We start from the raw sequence: 20,269 nt of genomic DNA, 5'->3' as shown, positions 1-20,269 counted from the left end.
AAGTTGCTAACTATTTTAAGCGCCTTCAACGATACTAAATAAAAAGTGATTCTTAACATAGATATTTCGATACATCCATGATGCATTCTTATGATATCGATATCAGATTATTAACTTGTGAAACTCAGTGAGTGAGTATAATTACTTCACCTTCAAGTAAAACTTCTGTTCCCAGTTTCTCCAAATATCTTAAGACTCTTAAGCCTCTTATAACAGGATAAAGCTGAGCTCACTATTTCTGTTTATGGTATTGAAGAGTTTTCAGACTAAGTTAAACAATCTTAATGATAATTTTCATTTTGTAAAATCAAGTTTAAGTGATTAACTGAGCGAAGTAAAATACTTAAGCTTTTCGTTTTAAGATGACAAATAAATTGTTTCTACAAAAAATAGCCCTAAGAAATGAGAAAAATTGTCTTACGCACGATACAACAGTTTCAGGAGTTTTACATAATTGAATGAAAAGTGTGAAATTCTAAGAAGATAAATCATGTCCTTTGTAACAAAATGGACGCTTGACGCCAGGTATGAGAATCGACGCCTGGAAAACCCCGTTTTTTTTAAAAAATGTAGGGTTAGGGTTTTGTAGACAACAGTAGAAATATAAAGACAATATATAGATAAACTATAATAAATGAACTAAGCCGTTTTGTCTCTAACCCATGGTACATTTATATAATTACTGATTCCAGAACAAAAGTCGAGATAAAAAATATACAGACTCAAACGTTTGTCAATGTAAAACGAAACGAGCCAGACCAAATTATATTTGTCCGCATAACCAATGCTTGTAATGGGGGATTACTGCGTAGAATGAGTGACTCTATCTCGAAGCTTGCCGGAGATGGCAGAGTTGTTACGATTGGAGTGCCATTACTGTCATTTACGACCAAGTGGAACGTAGCCAACCTGAAATTACATTTATATTTTCTTTGGGGTATGAGCAAACGCTTGTCAGATGCAAACGTTGTTTTGACAAAGACTATTTTACAAGAAAAACTAAAAAAATCTTAATCAATCATGTCTGAAAGAAAGGTTTTAAATGTAAGTACTTTTTCTTTTCTTTTCAGATAGTCCTGAATGCTACATCCGACTTGTAAACAATTTCATATTTATTGATATCAAATATCCTAGCAGCAATAATGCGCATTTAGGGATTTTTTGTAACATTTGGATATTCATTATGTTGCCTTAAGGCTCAAGGCTTAACGCCACAAGTCGACTGAATCATACCAATGTAAAATATAGTCTTCGACTGTAGCTCAACAATAGTTAACACTGCATTGTTAAATAAAAACACATAAGTTACACATCAATTATTGTTAGCCAGTACCTTTTTCTTATTACATTAGTGTTTCATGAAACACTTATGCACCAGTCAATTGTAACCCCCCCCCCCCCCACACACACACACAGGTCTGGGGAATAGCAGGGACTTTGACTCTCCGTCCAGCCAACCCTGGGTAAAATCACTGCATTCACCCGGCACTGAGGGGCCACCTGAAAGGTAAAAACACGGCCCATTTCCCGGGCTGTCCCCGGTATACCCCCGGACCAAGGGGGGGGCGGGCGTGGTTACAATTAACTGGTGCATTATTCTTATCGCCTTCTGTCAACAAAGCATTGCGATTTTGGAACTGTCATGCAGGTGCAAGTTATCTTGCTCTTCGATAAACTTAGCAATGGGATATGTCATTCTTAGCTAGGAAAACAACAGGCAGGATTGAGACGCGGTGTAGAGTCGCTGGAACATAAATCGTCAAAGACTCTGAAACAGCTGTTACTATGGACTACAAATATGCTTGTCAAATTTTGACAGAACTGCTCAAATAATATGCTGTTATTGAACAGTATATTAACATTCCGCTAGTGTATTTTGCATGTGATCTTATTTACTGATTGTATTCTTAAAGGTCATAAATACAAGTTATATCTTGTTTTTCAGAAATACTATCCTGCTGATTATGATCCATCAAAAATTCCGAAAGGGAAACGGAATAGGAATGCCACATTTAACATACGTATCATGGCTCCCTTTAATATGAGGTTAGTATATATTTTAAATATAGTTCTGAATAAAGATAACTAGCAATGAAATGCTTTAATGGTGATGACATTTTTAGTAGTAATGATACAGAAGTTTTTCTTGATATTTAAAAAAACCTTTTTTGTTTTAACTTTCCTTTAATACTTTTAGACATTTATAGAAAGCCAACAATAAGTTCTGTAATCAATTATGGTCTCACTCTGTGTATGATATGGATAGTATGAGCTTAAGATTATCTGTAGGATGATATTTTGTTGAAAATGTTTCCAGTAGTAGTGTTTGTCCCGGCATGACCTGTAGTTCCGTTTCAATATATTTGAATTTGGTTTGGGGGTTTTCAAGCTTTTTTATTTATTACAAATTATTGTTCTTTCAGGTGCAACATGTGTAAGGAATACATCTATAAGGGAAAAAAGTTTAACTCCAGGAAGGAGGATGTGATGGATGAAGATTATCTTGGCCTTAGAATCTTTAGATTTTACATCAAATGCCCTAGATGCGTCTCAGAAATAGCTTTCAAGGTAAGAATACTGTTCCTCTTATATACTGGTATCATAGATACTTTAATGATTGAATAATTTGCATCACCATGTAATATTGCATATGATATCACTTTAAAACACATTTGATTACATTATAGTGTGAACTACATGCTTTGGTATCCAATAACATTCTCAAATAAATATTTGGATTAATAGCATGCATATTTTAGTAGGTGACACAAACTGTGTTGCAAAGAATGATAATAAGCAGGGAGTAACAAGTTTGTGTGCTGCCGACTGACAAATCATGCCCTTACTTGTTGTTTTCAGACAGACCTGGTCAACACGGACTACACTCTGGAGGCGGGGGCCAAGCGCCTGTTTGAGGCAGAGAAGATTGCCAAGGACATGGCAGAGAAGGAACGCAAGGCCAAGGAGGAGGAAGAACTTAACCCGATGACAGTAGGCTGATTCCTTGTTTGAACAAATACTGATTTATTTCATTGTATATTTCATGAACATTTTAAAGAAATTAACATTTAACATAAAGTGTCATATACATATCATACCACACCACAAACTTCTAAACGTTGAAGAAATTCAATTGATGCTTTATTGATAAAGGTTGAACTAAAAAAATACTATAATAAAGCTGAACATAGCATAAAAATCAGCAGGAATTAACCTTCAACCAATTGTTGAGCTTGTTAAATACAAGTTATAATAATGCTTACGTGTATTTTCAGATGTTGGAGAATCGTACAAAGGCAAGTCAGAAAGAGATGGACCAGATAGACTCACTGGAGGAGCTGCGTGAAATGAACACACGGAAAAATCTTGTAAACACAGACGAAATGATCGACACATACCGCAGATACGAGAAGCTGCTAGCCCAGCTGCAGATGGAACAAGAGGAACAGGAAATTAAGTATGTGATTTCCTTATTACTGTCTTTAACCAGGTTTGAATGTATTAAACTACATTTTAAGCTGTCTTGTTTTTTTAGCTCTACTGGCCAAAGGCCAGAAGAGCTTATGCGATGGTAATGTGTACGTAGTATGTGCATCCGTGCGTCAGTGCGGTCGTGCCTCCGTGCGTCTGTAAACAATTGCTTGTGAACACGATACAGTCTTCAGTTTTGATTGTATCTCGATGAAACTTGTACAGTATATAGATATCCATTAGAGCTCGGTTCCTTTCGAAAACCAGCCAGATCCGTCCATAAATGCCTAGATTATAGGCCATGAAAGTTCGTGCGTCCATGCAGTCGTGTGTCTGTAAACAATTGCTTGTGAACACGATACAGTCTTCAGTTTTGATTGTATCTCAATGAAACTTGTACAGTATATAGATATCCATTAGAGCTCGGTTCCTTTCGAAAACCAGCCAGATCCGTCCATAAATGCCTAGATTATAGAAAAATTTTTAAAGAAATGCTTTCTATTTTTAGCCAGGTCTGCATGAGCGAATTCTATTTTTAGCCAAGTTTACATGTACATGTAAATTCAAGTCTAGAGTTAAGGGAGACAATTTGCAAGTCTAGGATTTTGAGAGACAATTTGCTTTTTGCTTCTGCAGCTGATTTTGTGAATTACTCTGCCTTGTTCTTGTTGAAAGCCCAAAGGCCATTTTTTAGCTTTAAGTTCTGTAGTTTGCACATTCATCTTAACAAAATTGGTTGTGAATGTTTAAGTTATGCACCTGGTGTCATTACTGGCCACACCCAGGGTTCACAGGTTTGGTAAACATAAATCTGGAAAGGTTTGAAAATCTTTTTGTGTGTTCGTGCATCCATCTCAGCACAATTGATTGTGAATGTTTGTTCAAATTGATCAATGTTGTCCTAGGATGCCCTTGACTTTGACCTTTTGACCAACTTTTTTTAACTTCTAAAACTACAGAAATTTTTACTATGAGGCCAAAAAAAAAAATAGGTTCGTTTCCGGTCTCCTTCCCAAAAAAAAGAGGGTAGGTAGGTAGGCATTTTTTTTTTTTTTTTTTTTTTTTTTTTTTTTTTTTTTTGGGGGGGGGGGAGTGATCTAGAATAGAAGGCGGCTGACTTTTATTCAAAAACAACCATATTAACTGCGTATGAGACAATTTTAAAAGGTACTAAAGCATAAAATGTAAATACAAGTCCATTCATTTATTAAGAACTGTATAATGTGTATTAATTATAATGTATAGATATACATTTTCTAGAATATAAATGCATGTATTGTTGAACATGTTTGTCTGTATGACAGATGTCGAAAAAGAGTGCCTCAGATTTGTCAATTTTTCATATTTACCAATTTCACATTTGTGCTATAATGCTATTCTTATATTTGATAGAATATTAAAATTCTAAAACTCTCCTGAAAACTTTGGGAGAAGTGACTTCTCCCTTCAGTCAATTTAGGGAGAAGTGGGGAGACTTTAAGGAGAAGTGATACTTTCGTAACACCTGATACAAAAACTATGCCATAACACACACCTCAGTTTATATTCACATTCAAACTGATTGCTATAACTATATAAAATGTTCATAAAAAATGTATCATTTTTGGCTCAGCAAAAGTGTATGTGTCAATGTCACATAGTTTATCTCCAAATAGCATCTAAAAATGAAACAAAAACAAAGACATCTAAGGATTTGAAACAATCAAAATGACTAATAAATGACCTGTCAATATAGTAGGGGGACGAATCTTATTTTGGTACGTTCGGGATAGGGTACGAATGTCACATTCAGCTATGCTGTTATTTACTTGTCTCTGGCTAAATAATATGCTGACATTTAAGAACCAAATGACATTTAAATCACTGTCCTTGATGAAAACTTTACCAATACATAATGGGAGGTTGAGAAATTAACTCGGAAAATTGTTCTGACAAAATGGCGATCTCGCCGATATTTTTGACATCGTAAACAGGAGAAAAATACTGTAAGTATTAAAACTCTACATAAAGCAAAAAAAAAAATATGTTTTTGTGTTTACAAATCAATTTTTTATCATGAACATTTCACGAAAACCAATTAAATATTTGGTGATACGTCATGTTTTTGATTTTCTTAGCGCCACCTTGCCGATGGCCCGAGATGGCTATGACCGTCTGCTTCAAAAACATCAATGTTTAAAATGTCTGGCATTGTTTGTTCAATACATATAACAATTACTTTTTAACTTCATCAATGCTTGACACGATTTTTCATAATTATGTCGCCTTTTCTATCTCATTTTAATGAACGTATATCATATTATCAGGTTCTTCTCAATGTACATTCTGATTGGTTAACTTTCAATAGCTCCGCCTACCGGCGATGTTTTGGTAATTGGATGACACGGCCCAATTATCGGATTAGGGGATTACCCTATGGCTAATTGCGATGTATTGACTAATGGGACAGTGGCCAAATACTCGCTGATTGACAGATTTACAATGTGTTAAAATTTCGGCGAGGTCAATGTCGCTTTGATGACACAAATGGGCGATTTATTTGTTTTATTTATCATCAAAGGCGGCTCTGTCAATGAAAAGGGGGGGGCGTTTGAAAAGGCAGCAGGGCGCCATAAAAGGGCAGCGGGGCGCCCCGCCACGCTAATTATGCTTAGCTGGAGCACTGTGACCAAAGATAAGAAAATTAACGGAAAGAAAGTACCGAAAAGTACTAAATATGCGCGCAGTTAACTTTTACACCAATAAAAAGTATAGGGTCGGCGCGGAAATAAGAGGGTCGGTCGGGCGACCGGAAACAGACCTATTTTTTTTTTTGGCCTGAGTACAGTTTTGAAAGCATTTTTTTTTTTTGTCAGATGACTTTTACTTGGCACATATTAAAATAGTTCATGCAACTTATCTGCTTACAATACTTTCTGGGCTCAGATGTTGAACGTGCTACGTTTTCTGGTAACCCAAACACAAAACATAAAGTATATGTCTGTTGCCTTTTGCCCATACATACATGCTCTGGATTGATATGACCACAAAAGCCATGCCAGTAGAGCATAGGCCCTTTTGGGCCTCTTGTTTAAAGAAAACAGAGGTATTGATCATTATTGGTGTTGTTGGCATATATACAGTAGAAGAAAATACAAATAATTTTTGAAAATAAGTTTGATCTCAATTTTTTAATATAAGTGTATTTACTATTTTTTTAGTATACACCTAATGTTTGATTTAGCCATGGTTTACATAGGTGTCATAACATTTTGCATGTACATTAAACTCTTCAAGATAGCTTGCTACAGGTCTGCAGGTAACAATATGGTTCTGATATTGTAGAGATATATTTGGTGGCAAGGATGGCCTTGTTGTTAAGCGCCTGAATGACTCAGATGAAGAGGAGGACCAGCCGAGGAAGAAACATGCAACTCTCAGCAGTACGGACAAGCCCACAGACATCCTGACAGAGGTACTTGTAGATACATTCACTTGATGGACACAGCAATTTGTGCAGTCTGTTAGTTTATTCTAATATATAATAACCTTGATTCAAGTGAAAGCTTATAGCTTCTATCAGGGCTTCCGTTAAAGGAAGTTTGGAACTATATTACTCCCTAGAAATGGGTTAAAACTTCCAAAATTGATTCCTTGGAAGTACAAAAACTTCCATAATTTTGAAGAAAACTTCCAAAGTTGAAAGCTTGGAAGTACAAAAAATCAAAACCTTTTGTTAATATTACTTTTATAGTCATAATTTCAATCCGTTTAAGTGTTTTTAAGTAAAAGGAATTATAATAATATAAGTAAAATTGAAAATAATTTGATTTTTAATATATTTGTTGAAAAATAATTGAATAAGATATTGTATTACGGAGACTTAAACTTCCATATTTTAGTGTAAAACTTCCAAAAGTGATTCACAGGAAGTTCATACTTCCAGTTTCAAATTCTTAATGGAAGCCCTGTTCTATAATCGCTCTTGAGATGTTGTTTTTACTGGGTGAAACCAATACAAGTGTGCATTTTGAGAGGCTATAGAAATGTGCAGCTGATGGGGATCGACCCCACAACCCCTTTGGTGTGAGGTGGACATCTTTTCCTTTAAATCACTCTCATCTTCAGTCTGTTACAATCAGTCCTGATATGACATTTTGATACTTCATGTAAGAAACCTTATATGCCCGAAATATTCAAAATCTCAATCAATGCAAGGTGCTTTGATGTTCAATTTTTTTTTTGTACCATTCATAAATATTATTTATTATATTAAAAATTAAGTGATAAGACTGCATACTAGTATTTACTTTTTTTCAGCCTGCAAAGCCAGAGAGTAAACAGAAGACCCCTCAGGTGTGGCAGAAGAGTGTGGGTAGTTTGTCATCAAAGCAGAAACTAGCTGGCCTGGTTACTGTGAAGAAGAAAGCCCCACTCCCTACAGTGTCTGCTTCACCTGCCAACCCCAGCGGAGCTGTAGCAAACATAGCAAACAGTGATTACTCTACTTCCAGTACAGACAGTAATGTTCATGTTACAACAAGGGATAATGTTACTTCAGAAATATCCAACAGTGAAAGGACAGTAGTAAATGGTTCATCAGCCACAGATGCTGCAAGTACAAATACAGTAAAGGCTAGCTCGAGTACATCACGGACTGATGTGAGTGCTTCAGGTTCTGGTGTAAAGACTGCAACAGGGGCCATGGGCCTGGGTCTGCTTGGGGCTTATGGAGGATTGGACTCAGACAGCAGTGAGTCAGACTGATAGTGCAGCTGGCGTCCAACAAGTGCCATGCAAACCTTAATTTGTTGCAATGTGGTAAGGCAGGATTGTGGGAACATCTTGTTCACTCTATATGTATGTTAAGAAATTACAAGGAGTACAATTATGCATTATGATTTCTAAAAAATGTATTTATAAGATAATGTTATTTTGTAACTTCATTGGAATAAAACCATTTTTAACTCACTTTTTTAGCTGGGACTTTTTTAGAATATATTTTATATATGAAGTGTCATCATCAGTGGCTTATTGTCATGGATGTAAACACTTAAAACAGTAGATATTGATTCACATGAAACTTGGTACACATTTTCACAATGACCTTCACACATGTGTAGCAAGTCCCATCAGTCTTGCACAAATATAACTCTTACAGTCTTGTTATAGTTATGCCCCTTTGTTGACTGAGATCTACAGACAGGCTTGATTGCACCACCATTAGGTAGGAGGTGGATATAGAAATACCGTTTAGTGCACATGTGCTCATCTAGGCAGCACGTGCATGTTGAAACTCCACCATGTCAAGGTCACAATATGTTGTCCAAAGATCTTCCTATCATTGTAATGTGAAAGACCAACCGTGTTGGAACCTGGCTAGGTCGAGGTCATAATACTGGGTCAAGTGATTGAGCCTTACAAATGATATCTGTTGCATGCACTCTTCCAAGGATATCGAAATGTGAGTCATATGTTCTTCTAATCAAAGCAACCAACATCACCACTCTTAAAAATGTGCCAGCTAAAGGTCAAGTTTCAGTGACAAGGCCCCAATTTCTTGAAACTTCTTAAGCTTAACAGGCTTAAGTAGCTTATTTCATTTAGCCAAAATATATAGTTTCAGTATCAAGGTTAATGGCTGTGGTATTTCATTTTCCATATTTTACATTCCTTCATTAATAAAATCTAAAAACGCATGATTTACTGATCAAAGAGATATGGATATTTCAGTTATTGTTTTACAATTCTGTTTAACCTGAAAACCAAGGGCAAATTTGAAACTTTTTGACTTAGGGCGTTACCATTTAAATATATAACCCCCAGTACAGAAGCAAATTTATCCTTTCGGGGTCCAAATTACCGGTAGCAAAGAAAAGACACCCATCCATAAACTATTTAAATAACATTAAATTCATATACTTGCAATCCTGAGAATTTATATGAAAACGAACCACATTTCAATGGCAAACTGCAAATGATCGAGACAAAATTTCTTTTCTCCATCAATTTTCCTTTCATTTTATTTCAATGTACACAAGTAATACTGTACAATATTTTAGTTGTTCAACACTGCATATAAATGAACACATCCTTACTCCATATTAAAAACATGACAAAAAACAGGGTTGATGATAGAATACTGTGAAATCATTAATGTTCGTGGGCATGAAATTTCGTGGTTTGCCGAAAAAAAACAATTTCGTGGGTACTTGAATTCGTGGATTTTCATTTTTGAAAAAAAAAATCGAAGATGCGATCGTCCTAGATCGTCTGCATAATATCCACGTGCTGGCCCGTGATTTCCGTCTTCTACGTCACTCGGTTTATGACACTCGCTAATAAGGTATGACATGCCAATTAGTGCATATACCCATGTCACTTGTCGATTTAATTGGGAATAAAGGTAATAAAAGAAGATGTACCCTGATCATAAATACAGATAGGGGAAGCCATTGAATGCCAATTAAGAATTTTGCAAACTGTGAAAACACCGAAAAGGTGCGTATATTGTCACGTTCGGTGCTTAGTAACCTTCAATATACTAGTAATCGATTAATTATTTTATTAAATAAAAAAATCGAGTATGGACACTCATCACGCACTCATCACGCACATCTTGTAAACTTGGAGATTTTCATTAACAGCACACGTTTAAACACGTGCTTATGACTGTCATTTGCTGCATAAAACACATTTAATTGATTTGGTTCTTGTTTGTTAAAGGCAGTTATAATATATTAACAGAATAATGATCGTAAGTTATACAGTGAGACAGGTTTTAACACTGTATACTGCGACCTCTGTAAAGAATATACTAGAGTACGTACGTAACAAGGCAATTGAAAAAGTGAATAAAGGGTTTATATTTCGTGGGATCTTGAATTCGTGGATCACCCAACCCACGAAAACCACGAACATTAATGTCCCACGAACATTAATGATTTCACAGTACTATCATTTAATGGGGCTATACACCATATGATGCAATAGCGGGAAAAAAAGGAAAAAATTGTCGAAAACTGACATAAACGATGTATACAATGCATTGAAACTAACTAACTGAAGTACCACATAGTTTACAATTAATTTATTTTTCGAATTTTTTCATTTAAAAAGATTACTAGGTATGTATTCCTAGTAGAATACATTCTTATGCGTGACTGGCTAGTCGATGTTATCACGTGTCTCCGACTCGATTTTTGTTTATATTTTGGTAATTTTTTTTACAATTATATAAAAAAAAATGATATCAAAGAGTAAAATATTTTATTAAATATTTGTACTGAGATTCATTACAGAAAAAAACTTTCTGGTGCCAATCTGGAATATAGTCCTTTTAACATTTTGCATATCAAACACAAAGTAACTCTTACACTTATAAATATACCACACTTTCTATCACAGATCTATGTCAATAAAAAATACAAGTTCATACAATGTTAATAGTGAATATAGACAGTTTCCATTGTTTCCTGTTTTGGAATGATAACTTAACTTTGGAGTGGAACTTAACCATTTAGTAACTAGCATGAAGATTAATTTCATGATGCATACTTGTTATCAAATGTTGTCCTTGACAACATGGTAAAACATTTACATTATCTACTATCTACACTGGCACTGAAGCAGTTGTGCATGGTTACAACAACTTGGATTATGGGTGCAGTAACTTTTACATATTGTCTTTAGTTCCTGTTCATGAAAAGTACTCTTGATCAAAAAAGAAACTAGGAAATATAAAAATGTATACCTAACATAATTCAGTGATCAATCCAGTTTCTTGTAAAACATAAAAAACAATTTCGAAAAAGTAACAGTTCTAATACTAGCCACACCATCTACTCATGTAAGGCACTGGTGTATATGTGTTTTTAAAATGACAAAGACATTGGGCGGATTGTTCAGATCTTTGTTAAAGTTAACAACATGATAAACGACATTGTGTTTAACAGATGGTCATGAAATATTTGATGATGTGCTTACATATTTAGATATAAACAAGTAAAGCTGAAACAGTTGGATACAGCAGATCACATGTGTATCCATTAAACTTCCAGAGCAGTAACGATTAGAAAGTTATCTGATATCAACGATGACATTAACAAAGTTCTGAGCACTCCACCCACTATGTCATAAGCTGGCAAAAATAAACTGAATTTTGTTACCTTACTAATAGCTAATGAGGCAATGTTGATGACATGGGTAATGCTGGAGCAACAGGGTTGATCGCAGTTGTTAATACTAAAGAAAGCTCAACGTAAATGGAAATCTGTACACTGGTATAAGTACCAGGAATCAAATTCATTGTCAATACATCTAACAAATCTAACATTTAGTTACAAACATCTCACAAAATTGCACAATGTCAAATATTTATTATATTGCAGAATGTAAGTTACTTTCCTATCCTAACATAAAGCTATTAAACATAAATCATATTCTGTTAGAGAAAACCTTTCAATTTTTTTTGGTTAAGGTAATGGCCTTAAAATCATTCTTCAAAATGAAGATAAACACCTTCTGCCTTCGAACCTTCTTGTTTTGAAGTCATTCTGTAACATGTCTGTCTATTGCGGGAACCCAGCAGTGCTTGGTAGAGAGTCAGTTGTTCCAAACATTGCCGAACATTGGTAGGTGTGGTCGAGTGTCACTCTCCTCTGATATCCCAGCTAATACGTCACCAGTCTGGGACGCCGTTGCCTTCAACACAGGGCATTTAATGACTAACAGGTCAACAGATTACTAGTATCATGAAGATAATGAATGTATCGTACATGCCCTTGAAATGTATATGTACCTTATGACTTAAATAGTTGGCTAACTGCTACTTTAAAAAATGCATCAACTTAAGACAGTCCTGTAATAATGCAGTTAGAAACATATTTTACTGCTTAATCAGACAATCCAGTTATACAAAATTTACAACATAACCTGTAAAATTGTACGTCATCTATACTATCAAGAGATGATTATACAGCAAGTTACCATTCTGGTATCCGAGTATTGCATCTGTTGTGGTTTGATTACATAGGCTGATCCTGGTCGGGAGAAGTGAGCAAAGTCTGACTTCGGAATGGTCGGGTCCGATGACGAAACCTGCAGGTGAACAATAAGGTTTTAGTCATTAAATTATCATATCCCATATCGGGTCACCTACTATAAACCATGTAACGTATATATCAAGTAAACAACCTGTTTACATTTATCAGGACGCCAAGTCGCCAACACTTTCGGGGAAATGATTAATTTAATCATCTGAATTCGAAAATAGATGCCATTTTGGTATGTTATAAAGATTAGTGACCCAACATGGAAAGTCCTGGAACAATGGCGTTGCATCATTCATTCATAGAGGGATGACATAAAAGAATGTTTTGCATCATTTCCAAAATCAAATCAGTAGTGAGGTATTAACAAGGAATAGGAACTTGTCATTCAAACATGTGTTATCACATGCTAGAAGTCCACCAAGGGTACTTTCCTCTATGATGTCAACACAGCACAACACTTTCAGGTCGATGAATTAGCTTCAAGCACCAAAATGAAAATCGTTTTCACCCAATTATGAATATACTTGGAATTTGCTCTTTAATCGTGCCATTATTTATTACTAGAGTGCAGAACATACATACAACTTCAGTCTTTAAAAATTGGTAAATATCAACCTTCTTGACAATGTCCATGTCAATGAGCTGAGCCTTTGTGGTTCTTCTACAACGAGCAGCTGCAAAGAACGGCCAAATACCATCCATTGCTGATGCAAAGTCAACTGCCGTCCTGTCAAGAGAATAGAATTTAAGACTTGAACATTTTAACACCTTTGAAACGAAAACAAGAGAATCACACATGCATGTTAATGCTTGTTCATCTAACTCCAGGCCCCAATTTCTCGAAACTTTTTAAGCTTATAAGGCTTAAGTAGCTTATTTTAACATTAGCGTAAATAATTCTTATATTTAATTTTGAACAATAAAAAATGATTTATTGTGATTATCATGAAGATAATTACAATCAAAAGTATCAAAACTCTAAGTGAGCTTAGCTTTACTTTAACTTATATATATTTTACAACGATTGTGAAGTAAGCTTTAATAGCTTATACTAAGTCACTCATGTTGGCACGATGTTGTGTGAAAGGGTCGTCTTGTCTTTTTGGGGAAACCAGAGTACCCAAGGAAAACCCAATTGTCTGGCTTGGTGAACACTAACCAAACTCACATGTGCCCTAGCCCCAATTTCTCGAAACTTCTTAAGTCCCTTATAAGAGGATTAAGCTAAGCTCACTTTTTTGTCTTTCAATAATTTGTGTAATATTACTTATTTAATAGTTTTTATGCTTAAGATAGGAATTATCATTATGATAATCACAATAAACCATTTTTCATTAATCAAAATTCAATTTAGGTGTGTACTTTGCCTTATTAAAATAAACTACTTAAGCCTGTTCAACTTAAGAAGTTTCGAGAAATTGGGGCCAGGAATTGAACACAGGTGGCCTTGGTGAGAAGTGTCTGCGCTAACCAGAAAACATTAAGCTAAGCTTTATCCTGTTATAAGGGACTTAAGAAGTTTCGAGATTGGGGCCAGGATTTTTAAGTTGCTTCTAAAGTGTGCATATTCCAAAATATACATAAATAGAAAGTTTCATAAAAATATATTTCATCCATTTTTAAGCATTGGCCCAAGGTTAAAATTTGTTTGAAGCTACAGTCTACTTCACTAAGGCCTTAATACAAAGAATTTTCTTCGAAAACAAAACAGCCCACTGGTAGCTTAAAATAGAATATCGGTAGAAACACTTGTAAAGGAATGTTTTTCATGTAACTCAGATGTCATCCTTACCTTCCTTGATTGTCTTTCAATGTGAGATCTGGACTGTGTTCCATCAGCTTCATAATAACCTTGCCATGACCTTGGAATGCTGCTGAGTGAAGGGGAGTCCACAATGTACCCTTGTTGGCTAAGTTCACATCAGCTCTGATATTCAATCATTAACTTGCATATTTTTTATATTTATATACATTTCTAGTATATTATTACAAATTGGCTAATAATGTTTACCCTCAAAGGAAAGATTTTGTACATAACATGTATAAAGTACTCAAGCAGTCTCAAACTGATAGGATGATGCCCATTATTTTTATATTATTTCTATACCTGCTACATGTCATTCTCTGCTAGCAATTATTATGCTCCCCAAAATGGAAAGTTTTAAGGGGATTGAAATGAAACTTGAAATATTGACAGATGGCAACAAGAGGATGTGCAGTACCCAAGATATATATCTTTTCATAATTTCTATTTTGATATTTCCATTTAACCTGATATTTTTCCATTATGGGTGCTCGTTCAGGCCATATCTTGATCTTGGATGAAATGTTCTTAAGCGATTCAAATGCAACTTGGTATACAGTATTTAGATGGATATAGCTATCATGCAATGTTTCGCTTCAACTGATATTTGTGGAATTCAATTGCTGCTTTTTTATTTCATTACTTAAAATTTACTTTAAAATAAAACTTAATTCTCAAACCTGCCCATGTCTTTGCATGTTATGATTTTTTTTAACTTGTGTTGATGATTGTACACAAAAGTATTAAGAATCACTAAATTGGTCAATGTTAAGATAAATTGGTTAAGAATCAGATGTAAACCAATAAAAATGTGCCCAGATTCCCACAATCACTTTCAATTTGAGGTCATACTTTTATGCAAATGTAGTTAGTAGTTACCCATAGGTAAGAAGCAGTTCCGCTATATCAGCATAACCCCAGAAGGCAGCAATACCAAGCGGTGTCATGCCATCTCTCGACCGGTCATTGACATTAGCTCCCTGTCTCAACAAACTCTCAACAGCCTAAACAAATAATCAGTCAATGTCTTATCTGGCATAAATATTCAAAATAAAAATAACAAGGCAGTCCAAAGGACGGCTATATCCCCGCCGTTGTTTTTTAGTATACTTGGTTTTTCTCTCAACCTGACTGGTACGTCAAATCTTACCAAAATTGTACACAACCACTGGTCAAGAGTGGGAATATAGGAAATACAAGTTGTTTGATCAGTAACCTAAATATCCTTGGATATTTGAACATATTATAAAAGGATATTTGTTATTCATATTGTGTGTAGTGCAGGTAAGGTCAATGTCAAGGTTATTTTGGCTAAAAAAGAAGGAAAATGAGTCCTTGATTTATAACATCGATGAAATAGCAAGCCTTAAGTATTTTCGATAAAGTGATACATATATATTGTGGTGACGTCATAACATTGTTTTACTGCTTTTGAAGAGAAAACACATGTTATAAATATATTATCACATTTGTGTCCATTGTTTTTTTTTTAAATATTAAACTTGTTCCACATAATGATAATGCTTGGTAGAGTGCGCTAAGTATCAATCTGTACAACTTGTTTAACACTTTCATTTAACATTTATGTCTTATCCTCTATTTAGCATTGTCATAATATGGACTCGAAACTTCATGATGGATTACTGGCACAAATTGCAATTGATTCATGTTCTTGGATCAAATTCAGTTATTGTTGCTAAAAGTTCATGAAATGTATAAGGTCAATAAATCCAGTAAGAATTGACATGTCTACACTGCTAAATGTAAAAAGCCCGGACACAAGCATGTAAACCATGACCTTTAAATGTCAGATGTGACCTTGACCTTTGATGGATGGACCCGGGTCAAGGTCACTGCACATCGTCTCAATAAGGACAACATTTGTACCAAGTAATATGGTAATCCAACAATGCATAAGTAAGTTATAGTGCAGACACGAGCATGTGTACTCTGACCTTTAAATGTCTCGTGTGACCTTGACCTTTGAGGTATGGACCCGTGTCAAGGTCACTGCACATCGTCTCAATGAGGACAACATTTGTACAAACTAATATGGTAATCCATTAATGCATAAGTAAGTTATAGCGCAGACACGATTATGTGTACTCTGACCTTTAAATGTCGCGTGTGACCTTGACCTTTGAGGTATGGACCCGGGTCAAGGTCACTGCACATCGTCTCAATGAGGACAACATTTTTACCAGGTAATATGGTAATCCATCAATGCATAAGTAAGTTATAGCCCGGACACGAAATGTTACAGCCAGATGGACGGACGGACGGACGGAAGGAAGGACAGATGGTCCGTTCTCACATATCAACCTTTGTTAGGTACTTTACCATTACTCCCATTATACCCACTAATGCCCTTCTTACCCTAACTAACCCTACCCAACAAGCGCTACCCAACAAATTGATCTTCTATAAGTAATGAAGGAATTAGTACCCAATATATACCCATTCGTGTGTGGACAGACAGACTGACAGACGGACGAAGTGCATTCCTATAATCCCCTCTCACTCCGTGGCGGGGGATTAATAAATGGGTCAATGTATGGTTTACAGTAAAAGATATAGATTTCATGATCAAAATTTAAGAAATATGAAGTGTTGAATATGATATTTCCTAAAATAAAATGCATAAGCGAAGCCAGTGAAATTACCAAACATTTCATCTTATTTCTGAATAAACATTACAGTGAAAACTAAATAACTTAGTCTTTGACCCTGTTTTCAAGGAATCCACCAAGCCACCCAACATGAACAAAAATTGTTCCAATGAATCAACTTGTGCGACTCAACGAAAAAAGTAAAAAACTAAAGAAACCGTGAAAATTGTTCATTATTTATAACAAAAAAAAGCAAAGCCATTAGAATAAAAGTCAAATGCAATGGTCATATGCAATAATACTACCCCAGTTACAAATAGCAAGTAAAATTACAACACACAGATAATAATTAGACCTTTTAGAGTTAAAATAATGCCATTGCTACACATTTGGTAATGTCTTTCGACTTTGAATATTGTATGGACTGCATTCTGGCCTATGTAGTTTGTCAGGGTAAGAACAAGCTGCCAATATGTTTGGGTGTGTCAGGGTAAGAACTAGTCAACCTAAATGGCTGTGAATAAGTCTATTAACAAATTTATTACTAAGGCAGACTCAAGAGGATAGAGGGATTCATAACAAATGTCAAATGAATAAAAAAAGGATCTCTGAACACTCATTATTGTAGCTAGAGTAAGAACTGGCTGCCAATACGGTCAGCCAGAAAAATATTTTATTCCTAGATTGTCTGCGGTGCGTTCTCGGGTGTTTTCTACAACAGATTCAGTCAATTATTTTACCAAAATGTTCAGTAATTTTGCTGCTAGCACAATGCCATGATGTGTACATTGACAGGGGTAACAATTATTATGTGTTACTTAGTATATAATATACTAACACCAGTTCCGGTGGCTAACAAAAGGTCATACACAACTAATACACGAACCAAGGTTTTTATCAATTTATTCATAAAACCATAGTATTTATCTTCATGAATTTAATTTCAATTGAAATGCGTAAGAAATTAAATAGTCAGCGTGAGATCGTGATTTCATTGCCAAAATTGTGAGACTCACGGCGAAACAGTGAGACTTGACACAGATAGGTTTGGAATTAACCAGCCACCCTATTTGCTCAGTCTGTAGATCTCTATGCCAATGTTTAAGCAGTTTTAGCCTTACTATCAAATGAAATTTTAACTCTTAGATTCATAATTTGCCTTAGTCCACATATCAACTTATTTATAAATACAAAAGTAACATATATATGCAGTAACTGTGATTAGCTACAATAATGAGCAATCAGGGATGCTTCTTTATAATTTTGACATTTCTTATATATCTCTGTAATGCTACAACTCTCTACCATTTAACACCGGGCGAAAGAATATATAGTAATATTATGCATCGATGTTGAATAATAATGACAAAATTGTTCAATATACACCCGACAGTGATCTAAACTGGATTTAATTTGTCATTAGAGTCGATATTTTCATATAAATATATTCTGGGTCACGAATACCGTTTTATTCATGTACACAACCTGTCAGATTTGTCGCAGATTTACAGACACGGGATACTTGATAAACAACTGACACATGTAAGTGTTTTATGATATCTGAACATGTTTTTTTGGCATAATGACATAAATAAATATGTGTGTAACGGTGGTCGAAATTAGCACAAGTCCGCAAGCCCTGCACTGGTAAAATGTCTTTCGGGCTTGCTCAAATTCTGAATTTTATATAGCAGGGCTTGTTAAAAAATACGATTCCATGCAATAGTATAAGAATTTGGGCTTGTTCATCCAAAAGTCTATTTCCGATGACTGGTGTAATAGTAGGCAATAATGTATTTTCTTAGAAATTTGAATTTATAATGGAGATAGTTTCAAAATTGTGGCCGCAACGATTCTTTGCGCAAGGACCGTTTGCTACATTTTGCTAGGATGGTGGACGTCACGAGTCTGCCATAGTACAAAAACAAACGTCAAAAGACTCGTTGACGGCCATTTAGGTGGACTATAACTGTATGAACTGTGATGTACTGTACTATTAGAGGAGATTTGATGTATTTTCTATAAAATCCCGAGTTCTTGAAAAATATACTGTCTGAAAACGTAAAGAAAATACTACCAAGATTGACTGTACATAGCAATAATTCAAATAACACACTGCGAGTTAAAGAATGTACCCTTAAATCCCCACTTGCAGCGGCGATAGCAACCGTCATGGGGGCTGCCATTGTTGTTTCGGCTACTGATAACTATATTGCATCAGTCACAAATTTCATGCAGAGGTTACTTCCCTTTACTATATTATGCTCCAAGTGCGTTGGTAATACACTTTGATACAAAAGTTGATGATCTAAAAACGCGTTATTTTTTACGTCACTTACTGTATTTCTTTACACAAGTTTAATGGCTTTAAACCGTTCTACGTGCGCGTATGAACTTCTCCGTGGCCTAGTGATTAAGGCGTCCGCCTACGGACTGGGAGGTCGTGGGTTCGATCCGTGGCCGCGTCATACCGAAAGACGTTAAAAGTTGGAACAAGTAGCTCCCTTGCCTGGGGCTCGGCATTGAAAGGGCAGTGCTTGGAAAAGTGATGTACTCAGTACTGGTTTTACCCAGGAAAGTTGTATCCCGTGTATCGGTGCTTTAAACCGAGCACGTAAAATAATCTGAAGGGGTCTCTTCAAAAAAGAGCTAGGTATCGGACCGAGACTTCATTGTATCCACCCACTGTCTCTTCCGCGTGATGTCCCTTCAGCAAAAAACAAGGGACCCCGTTGGAAATAACTGCTTGCACTTTCACGGGTTATCCGAGTTTGACCGCAAGGTCTTAAGAAATACATACATACAACTGGGACCGCTGTCGTGTGTCCATTATTCTGGCTAGCAACGGCACAGAAAAATCATGAAACCTGGTTGATAGGTCCATGACAACGGAAATGGTGGTACGAACATGTTAATCCATACTTTTTTGTATTTTAAAAAAAAATCCTACGATTTCTGCTGACATTTAGATTCTTTACGTGTTCTTCTTCGATTGTAATCGTACTTACCGCGATATACATGTTTACAAGGGCCGGATGTCCTTCCAGTGCACCATCAACGGGTCATTTGCAAATTTCATTGTGTATATTTAAATATTTCGAAAATATATAAATACAAACAATTAATTCCCATAGTTTCCAACTGAAGGAAAATAACATATGTAATGCCTTTCTATACAAATGATTCACAAATTAATACAAATGGAATACAGAGTCTTATTGTTGACTGCATGGTATATCCTCAGTATATATGATATAAACTTCCATAGGCATTGCATATTGCTTTTCTATACTAATGTAGCATCTACCAACTGTAATTATGTAGCTACAGTATGTTAACCGAATTATTACTAA

At 35.4% G+C, this 20,269-nt stretch overlaps 2 protein-coding genes across 2 annotated transcripts; one reads left to right on the top strand and one right to left on the bottom strand.

Annotated features, from left to right (window-relative positions):
• The first annotated feature begins 916 nt into the window (after positions 1-916).
• LOC128236930 (splicing factor YJU2-like) lies at positions 917-8,421 on the top strand. Its single transcript, XM_052952069.1, has 7 exons — positions 917-1,044; positions 1,946-2,046; positions 2,424-2,568; positions 2,860-2,991; positions 3,276-3,457; positions 6,796-6,925; positions 7,771-8,421. The coding sequence occupies exons 1-7, from the start codon at positions 1,021-1,023 to the stop codon at positions 8,215-8,217; spliced, it is 1,161 nt and encodes a 386-aa protein (XP_052808029.1). The 5' UTR covers positions 917-1,020; the 3' UTR covers positions 8,218-8,421.
• A 1,034-nt stretch (positions 8,422-9,455) lies between these two features.
• LOC128238762 (poly [ADP-ribose] polymerase tankyrase-2-like) lies at positions 9,456-19,102 on the bottom strand. The gene is made up of 6 exons (XM_052955002.1): positions 19,052-19,102; positions 15,187-15,311; positions 14,296-14,430; positions 13,119-13,230; positions 12,439-12,549; positions 9,456-12,153 (listed from the first exon to the last, which is right to left on the bottom strand). Exons 1-6 carry the CDS (start codon positions 19,100-19,102, stop codon positions 12,055-12,057), a joined length of 633 nt encoding a protein of 210 aa, XP_052810962.1. The 3' UTR covers positions 9,456-12,054.
• Positions 19,103-20,269: the final 1,167 nt, after the last annotated feature.

Source organism: Mya arenaria, chromosome 6, assembly GCF_026914265.1.
Source record: "Mya arenaria isolate MELC-2E11 chromosome 6, ASM2691426v1".
In the NCBI taxonomy this organism is placed as follows: Eukaryota; Metazoa; Mollusca; class Bivalvia; order Myida; family Myidae; genus Mya; species Mya arenaria.
This window is presented reverse-complemented; position numbering and strand designations above follow the sequence as displayed.

What these genes read in the sequence shown, in the direction of transcription:
- LOC128236930 (XM_052952069.1), top strand. Translation starts at nt 1,021, where the DNA reads ATGTCTGAAAGAAAGGTTTTAAAT. An exon ending in ATGGCTCCCTTTAATATGAG is followed by an intron (nt 2,047 to 2,423) that starts GTTAGTATATAT and finishes TTGTTCTTTCAG; the next exon opens with GTGCAACATGTGTAAGGAAT. An exon ending in TCTCAGAAATAGCTTTCAAG is followed by an intron (nt 2,569 to 2,859) that starts GTAAGAATACTG and finishes TGTTGTTTTCAG; the next exon opens with ACAGACCTGGTCAACACGGA.
- LOC128238762 (XM_052955002.1), bottom strand. Translation starts at nt 19,102, where the DNA reads ATGGCAGCCCCCATGACGGTTGCTATCGCCGCTGCAAGTGGGGATTTA. An exon ending in GAACTGCTTCTTACCTATGG is followed by an intron (nt 14,431 to 15,186) that starts GTAACTACTAAC and finishes ATTGAATATCAG; the next exon opens with AGCTGATGTGAACTTAGCCA. An exon ending in ACATGGACATTGTCAAGAAG is followed by an intron (nt 12,550 to 13,118) that starts GTTGATATTTAC and finishes GTTCACCTGCAG; the next exon opens with GTTTCGTCATCGGACCCGAC.